This window comes from Lagenorhynchus albirostris, chromosome 14, assembly GCF_949774975.1.
Source record: "Lagenorhynchus albirostris chromosome 14, mLagAlb1.1, whole genome shotgun sequence".
NCBI lineage: Eukaryota > Metazoa > Chordata > Mammalia > Artiodactyla > Delphinidae > Lagenorhynchus > Lagenorhynchus albirostris.
Genome location: NC_083108.1, coordinates 70,296,956 through 70,320,814, shown reverse-complemented (window position 1 = coordinate 70,320,814; position 23,859 = coordinate 70,296,956). Strand labels below are relative to the sequence as shown.

Here is a 23,859-nt window from a genome sequence, read left to right as displayed (position 1 = left end):
CCGAGACATGAACCCTAGCTCGTGTGGGAATGGGGCTCCTGGTGATGTGTGGTAGGGTTGGGGGTTGCTGAAGAGCCCTCTTTCCCATGTCCTGCGCTGCTCTGATCGCTCGACAGGCCGGGCATAATCTGGCTGAGGTCATGTCCGGGATGTGGGCAGGAGGGGCAGAACCCACACTTCCCAGGCCGTTGTGTGCTGAGCACATCATCCTTAACCTTCTGGGGTGCTCTGAGTGGTTTGGGCTCTGGGGTGAGACCACTTGGGTCAATGCCAGCTCCACGCTTTCCTGGCTGTGTGACCTTGGGTGAATCACCTCACCTCTCTGGGCCTCTGTTTCCATGTGTGTAAAGAGAGGATGATCCTACCCCACATGGCAGGGCTCTCCACCTGCACAGTGGGATTACCTGGGAGCTTTTAAAAATCCTGACTCCTGGACCCCACCCAGACCAATGAAATCATCGTGTCTGAGGGTGCGGCCAGGCAGTTGTCACAGGCAACATTCACAGTCCACGAGGAGAGGGGCCTGGGGGTCTGTCCACCGCTGTCTCCCTAGCACTCAGCACGGTGCCTGGCACATAGCAAGTGCTCCGTGTGTGTGCGCGTGTGTGTAAGGCTGAAGGAAGGCATCGTGCCCACACATCCATAACCACATTTAACCCTCCCCACACTCTACAGAGGGAGGAGCAATATCATTACCCCCATTTTACAGATGAGAAAACTGAGGCTCAGAGGATGTAGTGACTTGCCTGAGGTCACACAGCCGGGCATAGCTGGTATTTGGACCCAGGTCTGTGGCTCCTCAGCCTGGACTCTTCAGCGCTGAGGCTCCTGCCTCATTTTAGAACTTTGTGGTCCAAAAGTAGAGCCCCTCCGCTGATGGTAGGGTGGGCACGTGCGTTTTGTATCCATTGCATTTCATCTTGGGTCCCCCTTCTTTGTTCCAACCCCACCCTGCCTCCCGGGGTGATGACAGTGACTGCCCAGTGCCTGTCTCTGTTTTCATTCATAGACACTTGGAATCATCCTGTTTTCCTTCGTTGGGATTAATTAAAACTCTGGATTCCAAGGTGGCCCAGGAGCGAGTAGCAGGGTCCTAGATCTTTTGTTTTCCGACCATAATTCTTTAATGAGCACCTACTCTGTGCCAGGTATTGGGGAGAAACTGTTAACAAAACAGATCTGAGGCTATATTCTCGTGGAGGAGATGAAACTTCATAAAAGAATCATCCAGATGCAGCCACAATGATTAATAACAGGCAGAGCCTCCATTTAAAAATGGACAGTTATTCACTTCTGGCGCTTTACCCATATTACTTTTTACAGCTTTACCGAGGTATAATTGACACACAATAAATGCACCTATTCAAGTGTACAGTTTGATAATTTTGACATATGTGTATAAAGCCATCACCACAATTAAGATAATGGACATATCCGTCACCCTTTGTAATCTCTCCTTACTGTTCCTCTGCATCCCCCACCCCAGTCCCCAGGCAACTATTGATCTGCTTCCTGTCACTATGAATCATTTTTATTTTCTGGAGTTTTGTATAAATGAACCATACAGTGCAGTGTGTACTCTTTTTTTTTTTTTCTTTTCTTTTTGGTCTGGCTTCTTTAACTCAGCATAAATATTTTGAGATTCATTCATGTTGTTGTATCTATCAATAGTTCCCTCTTTTTTATTGCTGAGTAGTATTCCCTTGTGTGAATGTATGAAAACTTATCTGTTCACCAGTTGAAGGATGTTCGGGTGGTTTCCAGCTTTTGGCTATTACAAATAATGCTATGAACTACTGATATTATTTTCTCTCTTCCTCCCAACCTTCTTAATGAGATGATGGTTAGTTCTCCCCATTTTACAGATGAAAAAATGGAGACTCAGAAAGGTCAAGTAATTTATCCAAGGTCACACAGCCAGTAGTTGGAGCATAGAATCTTAAATAGTGAGAATGTTTGAGCTACATGACTTTAGGGAACCGCTAAAGTTCAGAGAGCCTCAGACCAGCCCCTCATTTTATACTCGGGCATCTGAGGCTGGGTCTCGTCCAGAGCCGGGTGAGAATTTGGGGCTCCAGTGGGCAGTCTTGTGCTGTGTCTGGCTCTGCTCTGCCTTCTCCTGGCTCTTCATCTGGTTTGGGGGAAGGATCTGTCTGGAGTGGGATAGGGATTTGACATTTTTTCAGGAGGTTTTAATTTCAGGATTCCTCCGGCTGCTCAGAAATAGCAGGAAGGATTTGGTGCTGGCCCCAGGGCCCGGGAGGTTCCCCCGCAGCTGCTCCCCCTCCCCAGGCGGGTGCAGGGTTTATGGCAGCAGCTGCAAAGTATAAAATAGTCCTGCTCGTAAATCTGCTCTTGCCAGGGTCCCTGATGCCAGAGGCCTCTGCGATGCTCAGCATGGAGTCCCACCAGCCGCTGGGGACCTGCAGGGACACTGAGGGTGCCCTGGCAGGCCGGAGGGTCCAGGTTTAGGGTGTCTACCTGCGGCCTCTCCCTTAGGGTTTGTGGAGCCCGACTCAGCTGGAGGGGCTGGAGAGGGGAAAAGACTGGGGTTGCATACGGGGGATTGGGAACAGCGACGGAAGGGGGAGGTAGTGGATACGGAAATAAGGAACCAGGAGACCCAATTAAGGGTCCTCCTAGCTGTGTGACTTGGGCATGTCACCTTTTTGAACTATGGGTTCCTCACTTGTAAAGCTGGGGCCACGGCCCTTGCCCTGTCTCCCCACAATACTGTGAGGTTAATAGATGTGAATGCACTTTACAAGGTGCAGGGCAGGGTAGCCTGGTGGTTAGGGGTTCAGATGACCCGGGATGGAATCTCAACTCTGCCACCTCCCAGCTGTGTGACCTTGGGCAAGTCACTTAACCTCTCTGGGCCTGAGTTTCCTCATCTGTGAAACGGGACCTTGGAGGGTTGGTGGGAGTTGAGTTCATTCCCTTAAAGGGCTTAGAACAGGCCCCCACGAGTGCTCAGTGAATGTGAGCTTTTGTTAGCTGTAAACTGTGAAGTGCGGTGTCCCACGAAGAGAAAAGAGGGAAACTTCTGTGTCTAAAGGTCTGGCTGTTCTGCAAGTTACCTCTTCTTTCCAGGTCTAGGTTTAGAAGCTTCAGAAGCAAGAGATCAGCGATTCTAGATGCTTGGATCTTTAGAGTCTAAACATCTATTCTTGGGGGGCAGGGCAGAGGGTCCTAGAAGGGTTGGTGAAATCTGAGCACTTCCAGCAGCCAGGGAAGTCCCGTGAACTCCACGGAGGGGATGACGGACGTGGCCAGAGACAGAGACAGGCTGCTGTGGCCCTTTGGGTGGAGAAAAGTCACCCTCACCCTGTGGGCCCCTCTGCAGGGGGTTGGCGACCAGTGGGGGCTCGAGGTCATGCTGCAGCTGTTCCCCCATCCCTCTGGGGTGCAGTGACCCCAGCCAGGGCTTGAAAGTTGTCTGGCAGGCACGGCTGGAGGCGTGGCCGGCAACACGGGCTGGGGAGCCCAGGGACTGGGGCCCATCTGGGGCAGGCACTGGGGCTATTTCTAGGTTGGAAAGGGGAGGGGGACCCAGTGGGATTAATTGCCTGATGACCTGGAACATCTCTCCTCCCCTCTCTGCTGTGTTTCCCTCTATAAAACAAACCAAATGCTTAGACTGGCCAGAAGCTCCTTCAGGCACCGTGGGGGAAGGGCAGAAGGTGTCTACATCTCCGAAAGGCTGGGGTTCGAATCCCAGCATTCATGTCCCACCTCCAGACTGCGTGACCTTGGGCAACTTCTGCCCTCTCGGAGCCTCAGTGTTTCCCTGTGAAACCACAGGTCCTGCCCTGCTGTGAGAATCAGATAAGAAAATGCTGCTTGAGCACGTGAGAGACCCCCTGAGCCCCCAAATCTCCCACCTGTGCCCTTCCTCAGGGTTTAAATCCCACCACCAGGGCCCGTTTCCATCACTGCTTCAGCATGCACTGTGTGGCAAGTGTGGCACTGAGCACTTCCTACACACTGTGTCCTCACAAAGCTGAGGGCGGTGTAGATATTATCCACCTTCTACAGAGGGAGGCACGGAAGCTCGGACAGGCCAAGTGACTCGCCCAAGGTCACGCAGCCAGAAAGACCCTGAGCCAGGCTTTGAACATCCTGCGCTTGTTGTATCCTATAGGAAGTGCTCTAACCACAGCTCCACAAGGCCTACAAGCCTATTCATGAATGAATGAGTGCATGAATGCAGAATAATGGGGTTGGAGTAGGGGGCCCAAAGCCAACGTGTCCAGACTTCCATGTGACCCCACAGCTCAGCGGGTGGCAGGGGCGTCACCACAGCTGCCGGGGGCTGCATCCACTGTGGTCTGCGAGAAGGAAAGGCAGGAAAGAGGGCTTTGACCACCGCTGGCAGCAGAGTCTGGCCCCTCTTGTTCACAAACTGCGCCTGCGCGCGCCTTGCGTGGGGCGGGCACTCCGGTGGGGGGGGAGGGTGGCACCCCAGCCCCTTGCGCCACCACCCAGCAGGCGGCCTGTCTCCCATCACTACCGAGTGTGCTGAAGGGGTCTGCGAGGCCACGTGGCCCGGGAATGACCAAGGTATTCTGTCGAACGCCAGCCAACGCTTTGCTCCCGCCCCAGACGCTGCATGGGGACGCCGCCGAGAGTCCACCGGGTCCAGGGTCAAGCTGACAGCCCTGAGCTCTCTGGAGGCGTGAACTTGGAGGTGGGGACCCAGGCAGGCACTGGCCCTGGGTCTGGAGCCCCGGGGTGGAGGTCTGGCTCTGCCCAGTCCTGGCTGTGCCGCCTGAGGAAAGTTGGTCACCCTCTCTGGACCTCAGCTGCCTCTCCCACAAAGGAAAGAAGGAGGCTTGATCTGGATTAAAGATTCCACCCAGTGGCGGGCCTCGAACTCTGTTCCCGTGTGAGCCATTATTGTCAGCAGCTGGGGGAGGGGCTGCAGGACGCCATTTTTCCGGAAGTAAAAAGAAACAATTCTTGGACGAGAAGATCTTGGAAGGACCTGGCTTTTTTACCCTCTCGAATCCATCCCCAGGGAGATCAACCTCCCCCCACGTTAAGAGACCCCTGGACGAGTTCTCCCAGTTCCTTTGACGGTCTCTCCAGCATCTGAGCAAACCCTCAGTCTCAGGAAGCCCTTTTCCATCTAAGGTAAGTTGAGCCGGTTGGGCCCGAGGGCCGATTTCCCTGCAGCCTGGCCCGTAGCACGAGCTCTGGCTGGAAGGACCGGGCCAGCCACTGGGGAGCCAGTTAGAGACACTTCTGAATTTTTCCCCTGGCCTCTCACAAGAGAAGAACACCTCATCTTTGTACGGATCTGATCTCCGCACTGTCTGGTTTTGAGTAGACTGCGGGGAGAGAGGGGGGCCTTTTGGAGGTTCGTACTGCAACGTCTACCAAGGTTGTCTGTGTCCTGGTCCTTTGCCCCAGAGATTCTCTTCTGGAATCTGCCTACAGAAATACCTGTGTGTGGGCCCTGAGATGGGATGTTGGTGCCAGTGTTGTTTAGAATAAGTGACAAAAAGGGAAACCCCTTATGTGCCCATTGCTGCGGGAGGCTTAAGGAGATGGTAGTCCTGTTGAGTGGGAGGATATTCAGAGAGGATTCGCTTCTGGGGAAAGGGTCTGGACATAAAAACTATCGTCAACATTTCCCAGTTTGCTTTTCACATAAATGATTTCATGTGAAAAATCACTACGAAGTCGGTTTGATCAGCTTCCTTGAACCAATGAGGGAGCGTCCCTGCGCAGTAAATTGTTGACGGATGCGGTACCCCAGGGGCGAAGGGACTTGTCACACGGCGGGTGAGTTGGGAGAGGGCTCAGGTCCTGGGTCTGGCCTGGCAGCTCATCCTCCTTGCGGTTCTATCTTACGTCAGGGGAAAGGGCGGCCCTGGCGTAGGGGACTCACACCTGGGAGTCACCTGTTTGAAGTGTGAGCCCAGACTTGTGCTACCCGGGCTCCAGGTATCCCTAGAACAGAGCCAGTTGAGGGTGCCTCTGGGTCAGGTGTCGGGCAGAGTGGGACCTGGGCGAGCTTGAGAACGGGAATCACAGGCGGCAGAGCTGGACAGCCCTCGAGTCATCAAGGGTTCCCAGGCCATCCTGCACGTGGGTGTCTTTGCAGACGCCAGGTGCTACTGGGGGGCTTGCCGAGGCAAAGGGTACCAGCATCGCGTTTGCAGAGTTGTTGCCAAATGACTTTTCCAAAATGCGTCACCAATTTCCATCCCTGTCTTGGTCTAAGGGTGGTTCCGTTTCCCCATACCCTTGACGACACTGTGAGTTTCCAGTCAAAGAGATGAGAAGTGGTATTCCATTGTTGTTTTCGTTACGGTTCTCTGATTACAGGTAAGAGAGGAGCTTTTAACCTCACGGAGTTCCTCTCCTATGAATTACCTGTTTCTCTCCTTAGTTTCCACGTGTATTGGTGGGGTACCCACTGATTTTCAGCTTTTTGAGCTGCAGAATCCTGTGTTTGAACAAACTCTTCCCAGGAATCCTAAGTTAAATGAAAGCAGAGCTGCATCCTGGAAGGGGGGTTGGGATACCCAGAGGGCACCTGTTTGCCCCCTTTTCCGCCTCTGCAGGGGCCCCTAGGGCTCAGTGGAGCAGAGTTTGCAAACAATTGGTATAGTCCTACCACTCCAGCTACAAATGGGGAAACAGACCCAAAGCCACCCAGAAAGGTAACGGCCGAGTCTGGTCTCCAGCGCAGATCACCTGACTCTGTCAGTGTTCATTCAAGAATGATCTCTAGGTAGATGATCCAGCCATGAGTGACAGTTTCCTCACTTCCTGTCTATGCCCTTCACTTGTTTTTTGTGTGATGCTGGTGGTAGATGTGGAGATGATGGCGGTGGGGATGGGGTGGTGGAGGTGATGGTGATAAGGTGGTCATGATGTTGGTGGGCATGGGTGGAGATGGCGGTGGTGGAGGTGGTGGAGGTGCTGGTGGAGGTGATGGCGGTGGGGATGGGGTGGTGGAGGTGATGGTGATAAGGTGGTCATGATGTTGGTGGGCATGGGTGGAGATGGCGGTGGTGGAGGTGGTGGAGGTGCTGGTGGAGGTGATGGCGGTGGGGATGGGGTGGTGGAGGTGATGGTGATAAGGTGGTCACGATGTTGGTGGGCGTGGATGGAGATGTCGGTGGTGGAGGTGGCGGAGATGCTGGTGGAGGTGATGGTGGAGGTGGCGGAGGTGATGGTGGAGGTGATGGTGGAGGTGGCGGAGGTGATGGTGGAGGTGATGGTGGTGGTGAACATCCTTGCCTTGTCCCTGTCTTCATGGGAGTGCTTCCAAAGTTTTCCCGTGAGCATGATGTTTGCTGTAGTTTTCTGGTAAATGTCCTCTTTTCAAGTTAGGGAAATTCCTTTCTATTCTTAGATTGCCAGGATTTTTGAGTTGCAGATGGGTATTGAAGTTTATCAAATGCTTTCCAGTCTCTACAAAGATGAGGCAGTTCTTTTCTCTCGCCGTGGGGCACTGGATGGAGGCACCCCTGGGACAATCTGGGTGAACTGATTTTGCCTCAAGCCCGGAACCTCGCTCTCCCTCGTCCACTTTCCCTGTCCCTTCTTTCTCTCTCCCTAAACACAGACACTTTTCCAGGCCCGAGGAGCCTGACGGTAGAGGAGGGTGAGGCATCAGAATAGAAATGATCTCCCCGTGCTGGGTCAGCGCTTTCCGCCTGCCTGACTTCTGCTGCCGTTTCCTGTGCTAATCCCAGGGGGGACCAGCCCCCCTCCCCATCTGGTTCCAGACATAGCTCGAGACATTCTGAGGGTGCATTAAAATGCTGGTGGCAGACAGACAGGGGAGGATCTTGAAGCCCCGCATTCCTCTCTGGGGTGCCGGAGGAGGGGTGGGCGCGGGGCGGGTGTGTGGTGAGGCAGGAATTTGTCTTGGTTGGGGGCGGGGTTGGTCCGGGGTGTGGGGAGAAGGGCTGGGTTGCTAGGCAAAGCGGCAGAGATGAATCATGTTCTGGCGTGAGCTGGTTATGGGCTAAAATGAGAAGTTATCCAAGGATGTGGAATCTTTTTGTTTGAGCTGGAAGGGAATATGGAGGCATTGGGTTCAGCCCCCTGGTTTTGCAGACAGAGGAACCGCAGATATAGAGAGGGAGAAAGGTTTGCCCAGAGAGTAAGGAACGGGCGTCTTGCCTCCTAGCTTTTTCCAGGGACTGTAGCCAGAATAAGGCTTTGGCACCAACTCCTGTATTGTACGCGTTACCGTTCTAGGCATCCGAGATTTCATGAATCCTCAGGCATGCTTTCCCTGAGGAAGAGAAATCCAGAGCGATACGCTCTGGGACGGCTATGAACGGTGTGATGCCAGGGTGGGTGGGGGAGGCCTGTCTGGGGAGGTGGCATTTGAAGTGAGACCTGGATGCAGGCGGCAGCCCTGGGAAGCTCTGGGAAGAGGGCTGCAGGCAGAGGGACCAGCCAGTGCAAAGGCCCTGCGGTGGGAATGAGTTTGGTGAGTTTGAGGGACAGCAGGGAGGCCAGTGGGCTGAGGGAGGCAAAAGCGGGGACAGGCAGGGCCTTGGAGGCCAAAGAGAGGCTTGATGGGAAGCTGTTGCCTGACATTAATCAGGGGGCGAGATCCCCCTCGTGGTTCCTTCTCCTGCCCTGTGTTGCCTGCTAAGGGCCTGTCCTGTGGATTAATGAGCATTTAATAAGCACCTACTGTGTGCCCGGCTGTCCTGGCACTTCGCCTGTATGGTCTCATTTCACCCTGCAACGGCCCCTCCCAGGCTGACGGTCGGAGGGGGACAAATGGGAGAGGCCCACACTTGCCCATAGCTGCTCTGCGCAGGCCTCGCGGACCCAGGCTCTGTCCCTTGAGGCCCTCTGCTCAGCCAGAAAAGGACTGGCCTGCACGAGCAGCTTGTCCTTTGGTTCAGCTTCTTAGGAAAAAGAGTGGGAAAGGTCGAGAGGAGACTCAGATCCCGGCAGCCGCCCCAGAAGACTTGCCAGGAAGCAGGGCCACGCTGGCCCGAGCCTTCGGGGTTGGAAGGGATGAGCACCCACTTGAAGGGAGATGGTCCCCAGGGGCCTGCTCTGGTGGGAAAGTGAGTGAGAATCCGGGGCTGAAGGGCAAATGAGACAGTGTGAGAAACTCCCCCAAAGCTCCTTTGCCGCCAGATGGTAAGCCCAGCAGATGCCTGGGATTCCTCCATTAATGATTTACACTAAGCCTGGCTTTTCGCTGTCTTCTTGTAAGATGCAAATCTCCTTTGGAAGAAAGAGTGAGAAGATGAAGTCTCAAACCCAATATTGTGATAAAATTCAGAGATTGTAAGTGGTAGGGGCCTGGACGACTCCGAGGGGCCATCAGATTTAGAGCTCCCCACGGGGTCAGCGGAGACTTTTGGTGGGGCTGCCCTGCTGCCCACCTTCTCTCTCTGCCCACTCCTGCTTTCCAAACCAGGCTTCCATAAGTGTTGATCCCAGGAACACTCCTGGATAAACACCCTGCACGTTAACTCCATCTAAAAGTCAACTTTCTGGGGAATCTGAAGGTGATGGTGGTGTTTATAAAGTTGATACTGATGATAATGACCGTGATAACGATGGTGTTGATGACGTGGGTGATAATGTTGATACTGATGAGGATGACGATGGTGATGATGATGGTGATGGTGGATGAATCAGCCCGCTCGGGCTGCCATAACAAGATACCACAGGTGGCGCGGCTTAAACAGTAGGAATTTCTTTTCTCACAGTTCTAGAGGCTGGAAAGTCCAAGGTCGAGGTTCTGACAGGGCTCAGTTTCTGGTGCGAGCTCTCTTCCTGGCCCGTAGATGGCCGCTTTGTCCTCACGTGGCCTCTGAGCGCGTGTGGAGAGACCTCTGCTTTTAAGGTCTCACCCTTATGACCTCATTTAACCTTAATTACCTCCTACAGACCCTGTCTTCAAATATAGTCACAGTGAGGTTTGAGCTTCAATATATGAATCTGGGGGAGGGGGGTGCAATGGAGTCCATAGAAGTGATGTTGGTGACAATGATGATGCAGTGACCGCGATGGTGACTGTTGCCGCCGCTGATGTTGGTGATGATGATGTTGCTAATTATGATGGCGATGGTGGTGGTGATGATAATGACAGTGACAACTGTGATAGTATTGAGGATGGTTATGGTGACGATGATGGGGGTGGTGTTGATGATGGGGGTGATGGTGGTGATGACGGGGACGATGATGATGGTGATGATAGCTAACATTTATTGAGTGCTTATTGCATGCCTGGCACGGTGCTTTTTTTACTTTACATGGGATCATTCTTTCAATCCTTACAACAAACCTCTGACTTAGGAGCTAGTATCCTGCTGATTTTTCAGGAAGGGAAATCAAGGCTCAAAGAGGTTAGGTACCTGCCTACAGGCCCATAGAGAGCTCATGGCAGAGCTGGGATTAGAACCCATGTCCCTAGGTCCCCATCCAAGGTTGTACCTTCATATCCTGTGGTTCGGTTCAAAGGGGCCGTGTGTGATGGGAGGTGTTTGGAGGGGTCCAGCCTGATTTCCCCACTGGGGCTCCCTCTGATCCATCAGCCTGAGGCCCTGGGGGGCAAGATGGAGGCCCCTGGAACCTCTTTTGCACCAGCAGCTCTGGGGCATTAAGGGTTGTCCTCAGCTGTGGGGCCTGGGCCTTCTGGAGTTATTCCGGGATCTGGGCTTCTCTGAGATGAGGCCAGGGGCTGGAGTGTCTAACACGACATTTCCAAAGATAGCTGGGCGGGGAGGGTGCTGGTGGTATTTGAGGCTGTGCCCTGTGTCTGACCAAGCACTGTGGAGTGAGCTTGCCCATCAAGCCACGTGTGACAGAAGTCACGTCTGTGTGTCCCCTGCACAGGGGCAGCCAGACGACGACTTTCTGTACTTTTGGAGGCCTTGCTGGGAGGGTGCGTCTCAAGGCAAAGACATCATAGATTGGAAGCCTGGAAGTTATAGTATTTTACTTTACATTTATTTTATTGTATTGTGTTAATTTCATTTAATTTTGTCATGCTGCGTGACTTGCGGAATCTCAGTTCCTGACCAGGGATTGAACCTGGGCCCCGGCAGTGAAAGTACCGAGTCCTAACCACCGAATCGCCAGGGAATTCCCAATAGTATTTTAAAAACAGTAATAGTAGCAGTAGTAGTGACAATAGTAGTAATAGTAACAGTTGCTATGAGGAATAATAAGACCAATGCTAACAATAATAACAATAACAGCAGTAGAGAGAATAGACCCGTCGCAAGCTGAGAGCTTGGGCTGGAATCCTGCTGCAGCCACTTCCTGGCTCTGTGATCTTGGACACATCGCTCTACCTTTTAGTTTCCTCATCTGTAAAATGGGATAATCATAGAATTTTAGGATTTTTGTGCAGAATAAATGAGCTAATCTATATAAAACACCCAGCAACTGTGTCTGGTATGTAGCTGGGGCTGAAGAGTCATGCGTAATCATGACAATCACAGTAACGTCTATGAACTCTGTTTTTTAAATTTGTTTATTTATTTTGTTTGTGGCTGCATTGGGTCTTTGTTGCGGTGCGCGGGCTTCTCATTGCGGTGGCTTCTCTTGTTGCGGAGCACAGGCTCTAGGCGCCTGGGCTTCAGTAGTTGCGGCACATGGGCTCAGTAGTTGTGGCTTGCGGGCTCTAGAGCGCAGGCTCGGTAGTTGTGGCACATGGGCTTAGTTGCTCCGCGGCATGTGGGATCTTGCCGGACCAGGGCTCAAACCCGTGTCCCCTGCATTGGCAGGTGGATTAACCACTGCACCACCAGGGAAGCCCTGCACTCTTATTTATTTACTTTTCAATTTTTTTTTTTTTTTTTTGCAGTACACGGGGCTTTCACTGTTGTGGCCTCTCCCGTTGTGGAGCACAGACTCCGGACGCGCAGGCTCAGCGGCCATGGCTCACGGGCCCAGCCGCTCTGGGGCATGTGGGATCCTCCCGGACCGGGGCACGAACCCGTGTCCCCTGCATCGGCAGGCGGACTCTCAACCACTGTGCCACCAGGGAAGCCCTGCACTCTTTTTTGTATGCCACATGCTTTACATGCTTCATCTCATCTAATGGTCATGTCAACCAGACCAGGTAGGTACTATTATCATCCCATTTTGCAGATGAATACACGGAGATTTGGGGTGGTTGAAGTCTCTTGTTCAAGGTCACACGGGGTAGGCGGCGTTTGAACCCACCGGCTCTGACACCAGCGCGCCGAGCTCACTCTGCTGTGCCCTGCTGCTGGGCAGAGACGGTCTTCTCTGGGGAGGTTGGCTGATATCATCTTGAGGGATGGAGGAAACAAGTGGACAGGCCCCAAAGCCACCAATGAGAGATGTGCTCCACATCCATCTTCCGGTTGGGGCTGGGGCTCATCTGCAGAGTCCCCCTAACTCTGCCAAGACTCAGTGGGACCCGAAAGTCTTCTGTCCCATCACGAGGATGGACACAGAGTCTACTCTCTTGTCTCAAGTTCAAGGGGCCTTAGTCATCAAAAGTCACCCCTCATTTGCTTGGCCTTTTAAGAAGATGCCATGATAGAGACAGCTAGTTTTGACAGGACAGTTCTTAATGGGAAGCTGTGAAAGTGCATTTTGATGTGGTCCCAAGTGGCCAGAATCCAGGAATAACATCTAGGAAAGGTTAAATTAGAGATGTGGTCATAGCCATGGTGGGGGTGGGAGGTGGGCAGAGGACCTCAGCTGGAGCTCTAACCTACCACTTCCTTGCTGTGTCATCTGAGGCAAGCCGTTTCACCTCTCTGAGCCTCTGCTTCTCCATCCAGCCGTCCTCCCACCCACTCACCCATCCATCTACCCACCCATCCATCCACTCACATACCCTCCATCCATCCATCCATCATCCATCCACTCAGTAAGCATTCATGGAGCCCCTAGTAAGTCAAGAGCTGTACCAGAAGCTGGGTCCCATAATTGAATTGCTGTCATCAGTAGAAGACTAAATTATGAACCGTCATACATGGAATGCTGGGTAGCTATTAATAAGAATGAGGCAGGTCTACAGGAACTGATATGGAGAAATACAGCTAAGAGGAAAACAGAAAGATATAGAAGTATATGTAGTGTGCTACCATTTGTGTAAAAAACAGGGTCTATTTAAACACATGTATAGTTGGATATGCCTAGAAAATTTCCAGAAGGACACCTAAGAAACAAGTACCAGAGATTGCCTCTGAGGAGGGAGATTGGGGAATTAGTAGGGGTGGCAAGGAAACTTATGTATCATCCTGTTCCCTTTCAGGCTGTTTGAATTTTTGAAAATAGTATATTATCTGTTTAAAATTGAAAAAAAATTATTAAAAAAAAAAGAGTCTCTGAGTAATGATATAGAAAGATAAGAAAAGAGCAAAGTACAAAACCCATCCATGATATTTACGGGCTCAGGGAAGGACAAGAGACTGTAGGAACAGAGAGGGCACCTAGCTCAGCCTGGGGGAATCAGGGGAGACTTCCCGGGGGAGGTGGGATCTGAGATGAGGCTCCTAGGCTGAGTGGAGGTTAAGGGAAGATGCCTGGCGAGGGCATTCGGGCGGGGGGTGCGCAGAGGGCCTGAAGGGAAGGTTCAGTGTGGCTGGAGCTAAGTGATCGATGTGGTAGGAGGTTTGGAATTTGTCGGAAGGACAACGGGCAGCCATGGACAGGTTTCAGAAAGAGGAGGGACAGGGTCAGAGTGGGGAATGGATCGCAGCAGTGAGGCTGGAGGCAGGGAGGCCAATGCGGAGGCTAGGAGAGAGACGATGGAGGCCCAGACTAAGGCAGATGTGTGGGGTAGGAGGGGCAGAGAGGGAGGTTGGAGATGGGAAGTGACACCTTCTCCCAGGACCTTGAGTCCCCACGGAAATCATTTCAGCAAACTGCTTTGCAGAGTGCAGAGCACTTCACAGTGGTTCTCACTCAAGGCTGCACCCTGGAAACTCCTGGGGAGCTTTGAAAAGATGCCAGTGCCCAAGCCCCACCCACACAGCGTCAGATTTAATCAGGCGTTGGAGTTAAACTGGGCTCCTGGATGACTGAGGCGCAGGGCCGTGGCGCGTGGGGGTGGGTTGGCCAAATGAATGGATCCGGGCTCACCCGGCGTGGGCGTTCACCTTCCCGCCAATGCTCAAGGCACAGGTGAGCCTCGGACGGTGTTGAGTTCTGCCAGAAGGAAATGAGGCAGAAGCATGGCCTTTGGGTCACCCAGCCCAAGCCCAACCTCGGGGCTTGGGAGTTGCTGACCTCCTGAACCAGTTTCCTTGTTTGAAATAATGCCCACCCCAGGGGGCCATCCCGAGAATGGACGGGATTACAAATATAAGAGTCTGGCTCAGAGCACGGGTGTGTGAGCCTGCTGTGAGTTACACGGCGGGGTCCCCCGTTGGAGAGTTTATGTGGAGGTGCTGAGGTCCACAGGATGCCAAGGTCTCTAGACCTGAGCTCACCCAGGGAAGGGGCACGGTGCCCTCGCGTGGCTGAAGCTAGCTGTGTTCTTAATGGAACTTCAAACAGAATATTCATTGCTTTTAGCTGCACGACCACGTATTTTGAGGTTTGGGCTATTCTGGTGATATTGCCGTGGCTGTTTACAGGCAGCTTCTGATGTGTAGAGTTTAGCCTCAGCTCTCAGAGGATGTAACCGGGACAAAAATGTCTCATTTAAAAAAGTCACAAAGAACAGCGGTGGGGAATTGCAGGGCGGCCACATATAATAAAGAGAGAAGCGCAGCCTTAGAGGGACTGTGAATTAAACAGTAGAACACGCCACATGGGACAATGTGACATGGCTCCACCCAGCAGCTCTAATTTGAGATTCTGATGAAGGCCCTGCTCTGTGGGCTTCCCCGCAGGCTGGGGGGTGGGGTGGGGGAAGGGCCTTTGAAGTTCAGTGTCCTTCCCCAGAACCCAGAGGAGTTTTTTTTTTCTGCTTTTTTTTTTTAAACAAAGAAGGTATATTTAAGAGAAGAGGCAGCCAGCCTATGCCTGAACATCGGGAAAAACAAAAGCATCTTACTTTTGAAGTTGGAGATTTGAGCCTTAGCTGGCATTTTGAGATCATGTTTCACTAGAAAATTGGGCCTTTAGTGGGGCTTTTAGCTGGTGCGTGACTGTGGGCGCCTCAGCATGGCACCCCCTGCCTGTCCACCCTGGGGCCAGATGGGTAGGAGGAACAGTGGTTAGAACAGCTGTTACTTGTCCCTGAGCCAGGGACGTATGTTTTTAAACTTGAGGTCACTGTACACGTAGACAGTTCACAGTGAACTATTTGTCACAGCTGTGCAGGTGTGGACAAAAGAAGGTTCTTCCCAGGGGCCTGGCTCACCCACCTCCACACAGAACCACCCAGGAGGTTCTCAAGAGTCAGGTATTGGAACTACTTGACCAGACCTGCAGCAGAGCCCTGGGCCTAGGAGTCGGCATCTAAACCTCATCCCTCAGGCCTCTGTGGATTTGGTCCACAGCTTTAGGGTAGCGTCCAAGCCATTGTTGCTCGGATTTCAGGATTTCACAAACTAGTAAAATTACAGACAGAATCTTCTGGACTGACTTTGAGTTGTCAGCCTGTTATATTGTAAAGAATGAAAAGTGATGGCCATCTCCTTTCATTTTCCGCCTTGTTTCAGAAAACATTATCGACATCTGGTTTTGTTAAAATCTCCATGCGTGGTCTTTACTGCCCAGTTTGCTGGGAAAGGTGCACGAGTCATCACCGTCCAGCATCTGTGAACAAACCCCAAGGGGCCGAGGGCAGCCCTGTGAGGTGAGTGAGGGACCCAAGAGACAAGGCTTACCAGAGGCAAACACTGCCTTATATTCCTTTATTTATTATATATATGCAAATCTGTTTTATGTACAATATTTGGTCCTACCAAATAATCTTAACCAAGGCATTCTACTGGTAATCTTCCCCAAAATAGATTCAGGTAAAATTAGATATTTGTGCAATTCACGACTACCCAAACCTACTGATTTCAGTTTGGGGGCCATATGCATAATTCAAAATAGACATATGCTAGATTAAGGCGATGAAAGTGAGCTGCAGGAAACCACAGGATTCAGAACAACTAGACTGTGTATTTTGCTTGCATTAGAGTCACAACGTGAACAGCAAATGCTGTGCGGATCTCATAGTGCTTTTATTGTAGTGCGAGGGCTTCTGAACACCTACGAGACTGCACGGCGTGGGGGGGGGGTGGTAAGCAGCCCACGTGACCTGCGAGAAGCTTCGCTGGGAGCTCATTTCTTTTCCGCCTCTCCTTTCTTGGGTTCTTGTTTCAGTTTGAAATCAGCCAGGGCGGCCTTGATGGCATCTTCGGCCAGCACTGGAAGTAAGAGAACGAAAGAGAGCCTAAGTTTCCAGAATCTGCAGGAACAGTCTTAGGAAGAGAATCTTTAAGAGCTGAGGTAGTGGTGCTGGGACAGGCTTAACAGAGTCACCTCACCAGGGTGCTGGGCGAGGAGCAGGCCTGCAGGCCGCTGGCTGTTTCCTGAGCTGGATCCCTCCTGCGGGGCGGCTCTGGGGACAGACTGTGCAGCAAATACCCGAGATTCTAGGTTAGTTCCTTAGCCTCTTGGACGATCATGTTTTCTTGCTGGGATAGGGTGAGGGCTTTATACATAAAGTGTCTGATGCACAGGAGGGACACAACAAATGTTAGTTCTCAGCTGCTCTCAGGGAAGTCAGGATAAATGCGGTGGGCGCTGGTGGCGCTGGATGGCATTACTTAGGTCGTGCCGGTTTGTGCCTGGGATGGCATTTGCCGGCACTCTCTAGCGATCCCAAGTGTGGAAACTTTTATTTTGGAGTCGATATTAAAAGGGAGGCTTTGGGGAAAATAAACATTGAGGGAGCTGGAATGACAGCAGAGAGCGTTGGCTAAAGGTTTCGGTACCCGAGAAGGCCTAATGAAAAGGCGGGGGGGTTCCTCTGAAACCATGTGAAAATGTTTACAAGCTATGGCCTTTATTCACGGGTATTTGAAATTCCAGCGCAAGTGGAAAGAACTCGGGTCTCAGCAGACCTCCATCCCTGCTGCGGCACTCAGTTCTTCTCTTGTGAGTCCTACCCTGGCAGGAGGCCTGGCCCTCTGCTGATTTTTAACTAATTTGGTCAGTAAATCTCCATCAATAAGTTTAGGCTACTGTTTCCCATAACCTCCTTCCCCTAGAAGGTTGAGATCTGAAAAGCTTTAGACTGAAATGGAAAGCCAAGTACAAGCCTTAAGGCATCTGGACTTTCTCTCAGGGAGAGTGCAGAGGGGGATATTGCACAACTGGGCTTAGTCATTGCATATACACAGATGCAGACCCCGACAGCGATGGCATCTGGAAAGGAAGTGAGGAAATGCACAACAAACAGGATTATGGTGAAAGCGGCATTTTCTCCTTTACTGGTCCCAACTTCACCACAGCCGGGTGAACAGCACAGATTCTGGAATCAAAGACTGGGGTTTAGACTCTGGCCCTGCCACTGAGGAGCTGTGCGACTGGGGGGCTTTAACCTGAGCCCTCGTTTCCTCCTCTGTGTGGGGAGAGGTAATGACACCTCTGGGGACTGGAGGACGTTCGTGAGGGTTAGAAGTGAGGCCACAACGTGCTCAGCACGATGCTTGGCCCACACCACCCCCGCAGGACTCCCCTGGAGGCCGCAGTGAGACCCTGGGCTCTAACCCTCTGGAGACTGTGAGAACGGACTCCATGAGCTGTAACCCTCGGAGGCTGTAAAGGTGGACTCCACGACCCGAAAGGACTCGCCGTTCCCCTGTCACAAATCAAGTGGATGCCATTACAAAACTGCCCTAACTGTCCAAGCCCATCGCCATCCTGGAGGGGACACTTACTGGAGCAGTGCAGTTTCACAGGCGGGAGGCACAGCTCCTTGGCGATGTCCGTGTTTTTGATGGTCAAGGCTTCCTCCACCTGAGAGGCAGATGGGACAGACGGCAAGTTTTAGTGATACTCTATCTGGTGGGACAGAAAATAAAAAGGGCCAAAGAGGCCCCCACGACAGGGTGGTGGTGGGGGACGATTTCCATTTAATAACCCCAGACAGAGGACTCCTACTTCCACGTCCAGGCTGCAGCTGGGCTCCTCAAGTACGAAGTATACGCACCTGCATTGCTCAGCTGGGGTGAGCCAGGCCCGCAGAGATGCTGCCACGAGCCAGGAGTGGACCCTGGGAGGAGTCTCTGAGGGATCTGCTTGAGGCCAGCAACTTGAGCCTTTTTTAAAAGGCAGTGATGTTCTACGCTGGTTTTGTGACTCTCAGCTTCTCTGGTGTCCTTATACTAAATGTTCAGAATAAATCCCGTCAACCCTAAGTGCTAGATGGCGTCAGGGAGGCGGGAGGGGTGGCACCCAGGCTGGCAGCACCTGGGCCAAGGGCACAGACAGCTCCTGGAAGGAGAGCTCTTGGGGCTCATCCCCTGCCCCAAGGAGAACCTTTCTCCTCTAGGCGGACTAAAAAGGATGCCTGGGGTTTGTCGAGAGCCCAGGGGCATAACAGGAGGCAGGCCTACATGGAACGGAGCCCTGCTGCCTTAAGGAAAGCGATTTCCCCCCCTGCCCCCCAATCTCCCAAGTCCACTAACTCCACTGAATTATGCTTCAACTTCTGTTGCTGGAAACTCAGATGGGAGTCTCTCAGGGTCAGAGAAAGGCCCTGTCCCCACTTTCTGATCACATTCACGGGGCCAGGCCCTGGGAGCACAGGTGCCCTGTCTCCTCATTTCCTCTTTCCCTGAGGATAGTTCTGGACAAATCACTTCACAGCCACCTCCAGCCAGAACAGGTTAGGTCTCTGCTTCCCCGGCCCTGAGCCACGGGGAGCCGGCGGCATGTGGCCTGGCACACACCTCTGTGACTCAGCTCCCAGAACCTGGGCCCTTGGGGCTGCAAAGGTGAGCACCTGCAGTTTGGTTTTTCTGAGAGGTTTTAATGGCGACAGGATTTTAGAAAGGCTAGTTTGTTATTTCATGAATCCTTGTAAGCCACCTGCACTCCCTCCTGAAGCACAATGGGAGGAAACAAACAAAACAAACCACGACGGAACTGCCCCAGAGCAGACTTAGACTTCTAAGAAATGATAACCCAAGCTAAAAAACACTTAAAATTATCCGTAATTCCCAACGTGGAGAAGAATTTAATAAAAACCTCGGTAAGCAAAATTAAAAAGAAAATTCTTAGCATATTTAGAAAAAAAAAATCTTAGGTTTTTGGTTTGTTTGTTTACACTCACTAGCCCCTTCCCTTAACTGAGAGCCAGGTTTGTGGAGAATGTGACTTAATTCTAGTTTGCAGGAACCTACCGTCTTCCCCTTTACCCATTCGGTGGCTAGCGAGCTGGAGGCGATCGCAGAACCACAGCCAAATGTTTTAAACCTGGCGTCCACGATCTTCCCCTTTTCATCCACTTGAATCTAGAAAAGAGGCAGGAGTTAGCAGAGGTTCTGGTGTGCCCCATAGAACCTGGTGCTCATGGAGGCCCACGGGGTGCTCCCTCCCTGACAGCTTTGGTCCTGCTTTCCGCACTTAAAAGTTTGGGCACTAATTACTGAGTTTCCTTTAATCCAAAGAGCTCAGTGATGAGAAGATAAAAGCAGGAACTATACAGAATTATAGAGGCCTAGCTAGTAAAGATCAACCAAAAAATATGCCTCCTGCCGCCCCCAACCCTAGCCTGATCTTTGGCTGTGAGGTTCTCCTCCCAGCTGCTGGGTCAATGAGCGTCTTTAAACACTGGGAGAGTCTGCAGTAAAGGTCTCTGGATAATGCTTTGTCCTTTGGCGCCAGACTGCATGTAGTAGTTCCCTCCTGCCTTGTTTCTGTTTTCCAAGATAGTCATGAAGCTGTCTGGCGAGCTGCCCACCACGGTGACGAAGGAGATGTGGAGAAAGCTATGGTTCACCCAGAGCGCCGGGCACTACCTGCATGTCATCTCCAACGTGGGGGAGGTTTGATTTATTGCGTTTCCTGTCTCTTTGGGGATTGCTAACTGAACAGTTGTGGTTTTCCTTTGATTGGTAAAATTCACAAAAGATTTCACTTAGCTAAATTGGAATTTAGGCTGGTACAGTGAGCACAAAGGTGAGATCAGTTCACTGTGTCAGAAAGGGTCAGCGTAGTTTACTAGTATGACTAGCATTCAGCCCCTGCTCGAGTCATTTATAACACTGACTTGTCCCATCTCACAGGAATTGAGATGGGGACCAGATGCAATGCTGTACACGTAAATGCTGTCAACTACGGAGCACTGTACAAGCAAAGGGGTCACCGTTACCACCAGTAAAGATGGGAACCAGGGGTACCTGTAATTTCATGACATCACCACACGCTGGAGCTCCCACCAGTCCGGTTCCAACATTTTTAGATGTCTTATCAAGGGACCCCACGTTTCGGGGATTTTCATAATGATCAACAACCTGAAACGAGAGGGTGAACAGAAATCACAGTCACTCTTTTTTGCTGTTGGTCTCCCCGACTTTGATGGCAAAGTCCTTGAAGTCAGCAAGCTGAACCTGGCAGGCCATCACTAAATACCAAATTTCACCTGGGAATGAATTCAGAGATTCCAGAGAGTGGCGAAAAATCAGCAAAATCCTGTCTTGATTCCGCAGGGTTTTGAACCACAAATAATTACTTGACCTTTAACCACCCAAGTCACCAGAGTTGGGCTCAAACAGCATTTTTGTAATTTCCAAAGAAAATCTGTTCTCAAAGGATAATGATTACTATTCGAAAATCCTAAAAGTAAGTATGGTCCAGAAATGGAAGGGTTTCCCAGAAGCCTCAAGGAGACTGTTACAGGAGGAACAAGGCTATGGAATACGTCCCTTTGTGTGCGAAAATAAATAATAAATATCTCATTACTGTATTTCAGGGCCCTGAAATCTCTCTGGTGCAGCAGCGCACCCTGGTGGTAGAAAGGCTTGTGTCAACAACACACATCCCTGGGGCGGGGAGGAGTGAAGTCCGTGGGGAAACGCGCGGAAGCCAGAACAGAATAAACATCTATTCAAACTGGCACACGGAAGGCTTTAAAAACCTTGAGGTTTGTTTACTAGTTAGCAGTAAGTATCCCGATCTTTCCAGTCCCCTCCCCCATCTCCACCCCAGCTATCCAACCACGGATTTTGACTCCAAGCCCAAGGACCTACAAGATAATGTCCAATCTGGACTTTCTGCCCCGGGTTGATTCACCGCATTCTTTAGTCAACCGGTTCCCGAGTGAGAGAGTCTCATGTTTAGGGACTTTCCACCGCCGGAAGGTAAAGGCTGCAAACTATGCACCTATCTCTACTCACAGCTCACCACCACTCCAAACAGAAAACAAAAATTAAAACGTTATGACTGTTCGTTACATGTCCATCTCCACTCGGAGGCTCTGAGCTCCTGCAACAGTAACATCACCCTAAGTGGCCTCCCTGTGCCAGACACCCTGCCGAGGACTCCGCAGGCATGGTCTCGAGTACGGGGGGCTGCTAAGACCCCATTTGACAAGAGGGGAAACAGGTTCAGCGCAGGGCACTGACTTGCCCAAGGTCACCTGGCCAGGGCGGTAGCCTTGGCTGAAGCCGGACCCCGCGCCGCTGTGTGTCGGGCTGGCAAGTCATCGCAGGACCCTGCTTCCTGGGCTGTTGGGGGTTTAAAGGCTGGATGCACGAGATCGCGGCCAGAGGCCGGGCCCACGGGCAGTGGCCATTAGATGTGCAGGAGCTGTCATTTTTATTTCAGGCGCGGTTAGTGCCCCTGCGCAGGAAGGTGAAGTTAGTCCAGGCGGATTCGCGCGAGGGGCGGCCTCTCTTGGGGCCCGGGGCGGCCCGTATCCTGGATCGCAGTGGGGCCTCTCGGGCCCCGCAGTTCCCAGGCCCCGCAGTCTTTCCTAGGCCGGGCCTCCGCTAGGATGCCAGCACTCTCGGTTGTCCTCGCACTCCCGGTCCCGCCCGGTCCCGCCCGCTCCTACCTTCTTGTGATAGAGCCGAGCCGGAGCTGACAGCTCCCGGACCGGCAGACGCGGGGCCCGGAGTAGCAGTGCCGAAGTCGCCCGCCTCAAACGTCCTGCTCCAGCCGCCGCCATCTTGCGGGCTTGCGCCTGCGCAGGCCGAGTGCGAGACCGAGGCGCGTGCGCGAGTCTGTTCCTAGCTTGGAGCGCGCTCCCTCTAACGTCCCGGCGACTTCGCGCCTGAGCCCTCCCGCTCCGTGCACGTGTACGCGCTTTGGTCCCGCCTTGACCACGCCCCTCCGGGGCGGGCGGGGCGCGGAGCCCAAAGGTCTGGAGTCGCACGAGAGTTTGTCCTCCGTGATGGGTTCTGGATCTGAGGGGCTTCGGGCTGGAGTTCGGGACCCAAGTTTGCGTTCACAAAGTCCACCGCCGGAATGCGCAGAGGATCAACCAGTCCACCTTTCTTAGCCCTGTTTTGCAGCTTAGGAAGTTGAGGATCAGAGCGGTGTAGTAGCTTGTCCTAGGTTGCCCGGAGAGTTAGACTCAGTTGGGATTCAAACTTGAACAATCCTGAGTTGGAATCCCGTTTCTGCACCTAACTGGCTGTGTGATCCTAGGTGAATGACAGCGTCTTTCTAAACCTCGATCTTCCCTTTTGTACGAATTCAAGGACAGTTCTTTCATCCATTGAGCAAATATGTGTTGAGTATCTACTTTTTGTCAGGGTGCTTTGGGAATCCAACGGAAAGAAAAACATATAACTTCTGACATAATGAAGCTTGCTAATGAGGGAGAAAGGCAATAAATAGACACACCAAGGCTTTCCTGCGTCAAAGTAGAAAGCTTAGCTAAACGAATACTTTGCCCTGATTTTAAAAAGTGTGTATGTTTGACTCTATTTCTCTCTATATAAAAAAGCAAACTGTCACAATTTATATGACAAGGCATGGCAATGAAGAGATTCTAAGTAAATGTTTACTAATGTAGTTTATTAATATTGGTTTGCAGAATATGATCCTATAAAACCAGAAAACGCACATGTGTTTTTAACTGCTAGGCACCAGGCATTACATAAAGGGGAGGAATCTCTTTGGGAAGTGAGTTTTTCTCATGAATGGTGCAATCGATCCTTCCCCGAGGACTTAGACTTTTCTCTGCATTTGAGGCTCAGTTACTGGGGAGACTGAACCACGCGCCAGGTCAGAATAGGCGGTAAGGCATTAATTCCAAGAATCATTTTGACCTTCTCAAGATGGCGGCAACCCCTTAATGTCAATCATCGCGCTCACTCCATGACTTCCTCTATGGCTTCCACTTCCTGTCTAAGGACCCAACTTCTGTCCGAAGTTGTGGCGAAACACATGCCCTGTTAGCGAGTTCTTTTTCCTCCAACACGAGCTATTAAAAGTAATAAAATAGCATGAGTTTCGTGTATTTCGAGGTTTCGCCGTCATCCGTGGCTCACAGTTTCTCTCTAGGTGGCAGGGGAGCGCGGTTTTGATCAGGCGCGCGCCGCGGGCAGCTTCTATTTCAGTGGGTCTTCGGCGGCAGAGTGAGCACCCGGGAGTCACTGGAAGCGCAAGATGGCGACGGCGGCAGCAGCATCGGCTTCGGAAGCGGAGGCTGAGCCCAAGGCCGGACCCAAGGCCGAGGGGGAGGAGGCTGAAGCTAAGGAGGCTAGGACGAGGAGGAAGGTGTTATCGCGGGCCGTGGCCGCCGCGACGTACAAGACCGTGGGGCCGGAGTGGGACCAGCAGGAGGAAGGCGTGAGTGAGAGCGATGGAGATGAGGAGTACGCCATGGCTTCCTCGGCCGAGAGCTCCCCGGGGGAGTACGAGTGGGAGTACGACGAAGAGGAGAAGAACCAGCTGGAGATCGAGCGGCTGGAGGAGCAGGTGAGCGCGGGGGTGGGCGGCGGGCTCCTTCCCTCAGGTTCC

General features: G+C 52.2%; 2 protein-coding genes and 1 long non-coding RNA gene across 8 annotated transcripts in view; 2 read left to right on the top strand and 1 right to left on the bottom strand.

Annotated features, from left to right (window-relative positions):
* Positions 1-15,610: 15,610 nt before the first annotated feature.
* Positions 15,611-20,977, top strand: LOC132504139 (uncharacterized). Its single transcript, XR_009534752.1, has 3 exons — positions 15,611-15,742; positions 19,818-19,934; positions 20,861-20,977. It is a non-coding gene; the product is annotated as an uncharacterized LOC132504139 (long non-coding RNA).
* ISCU (iron-sulfur cluster assembly enzyme) lies at positions 15,770-22,118 on the bottom strand. Its single transcript, XM_060121225.1, has 5 exons — positions 21,944-22,118; positions 20,289-20,402; positions 19,290-19,400; positions 17,823-17,901; positions 15,770-16,304 (listed from the first exon to the last, which is right to left on the bottom strand). The coding sequence occupies exons 1-5, from the start codon at positions 22,055-22,057 to the stop codon at positions 16,219-16,221; spliced, it is 504 nt and encodes a 167-aa protein (XP_059977208.1). The 5' UTR covers positions 22,058-22,118; the 3' UTR covers positions 15,770-16,218.
* A 1,356-nt stretch (positions 22,119-23,474) lies between these two features.
* SART3 (spliceosome associated factor 3, U4/U6 recycling protein) overlaps positions 23,475-23,859 on the top strand; it is a 34,637-nt gene continuing 34,252 nt past the window's right edge. For all 6 annotated transcript variants that reach the window (XM_060170371.1, XM_060170370.1, XM_060170375.1 and 3 more), the window contains exon 1: positions 23,475-23,817. In XM_060170371.1, coding sequence (XP_060026354.1) covers positions 23,506-23,817 — 312 coding nt within the window. In that variant the 5' untranslated portion in view covers positions 23,475-23,505. The remainder of the gene's footprint in view (positions 23,818-23,859) is intronic.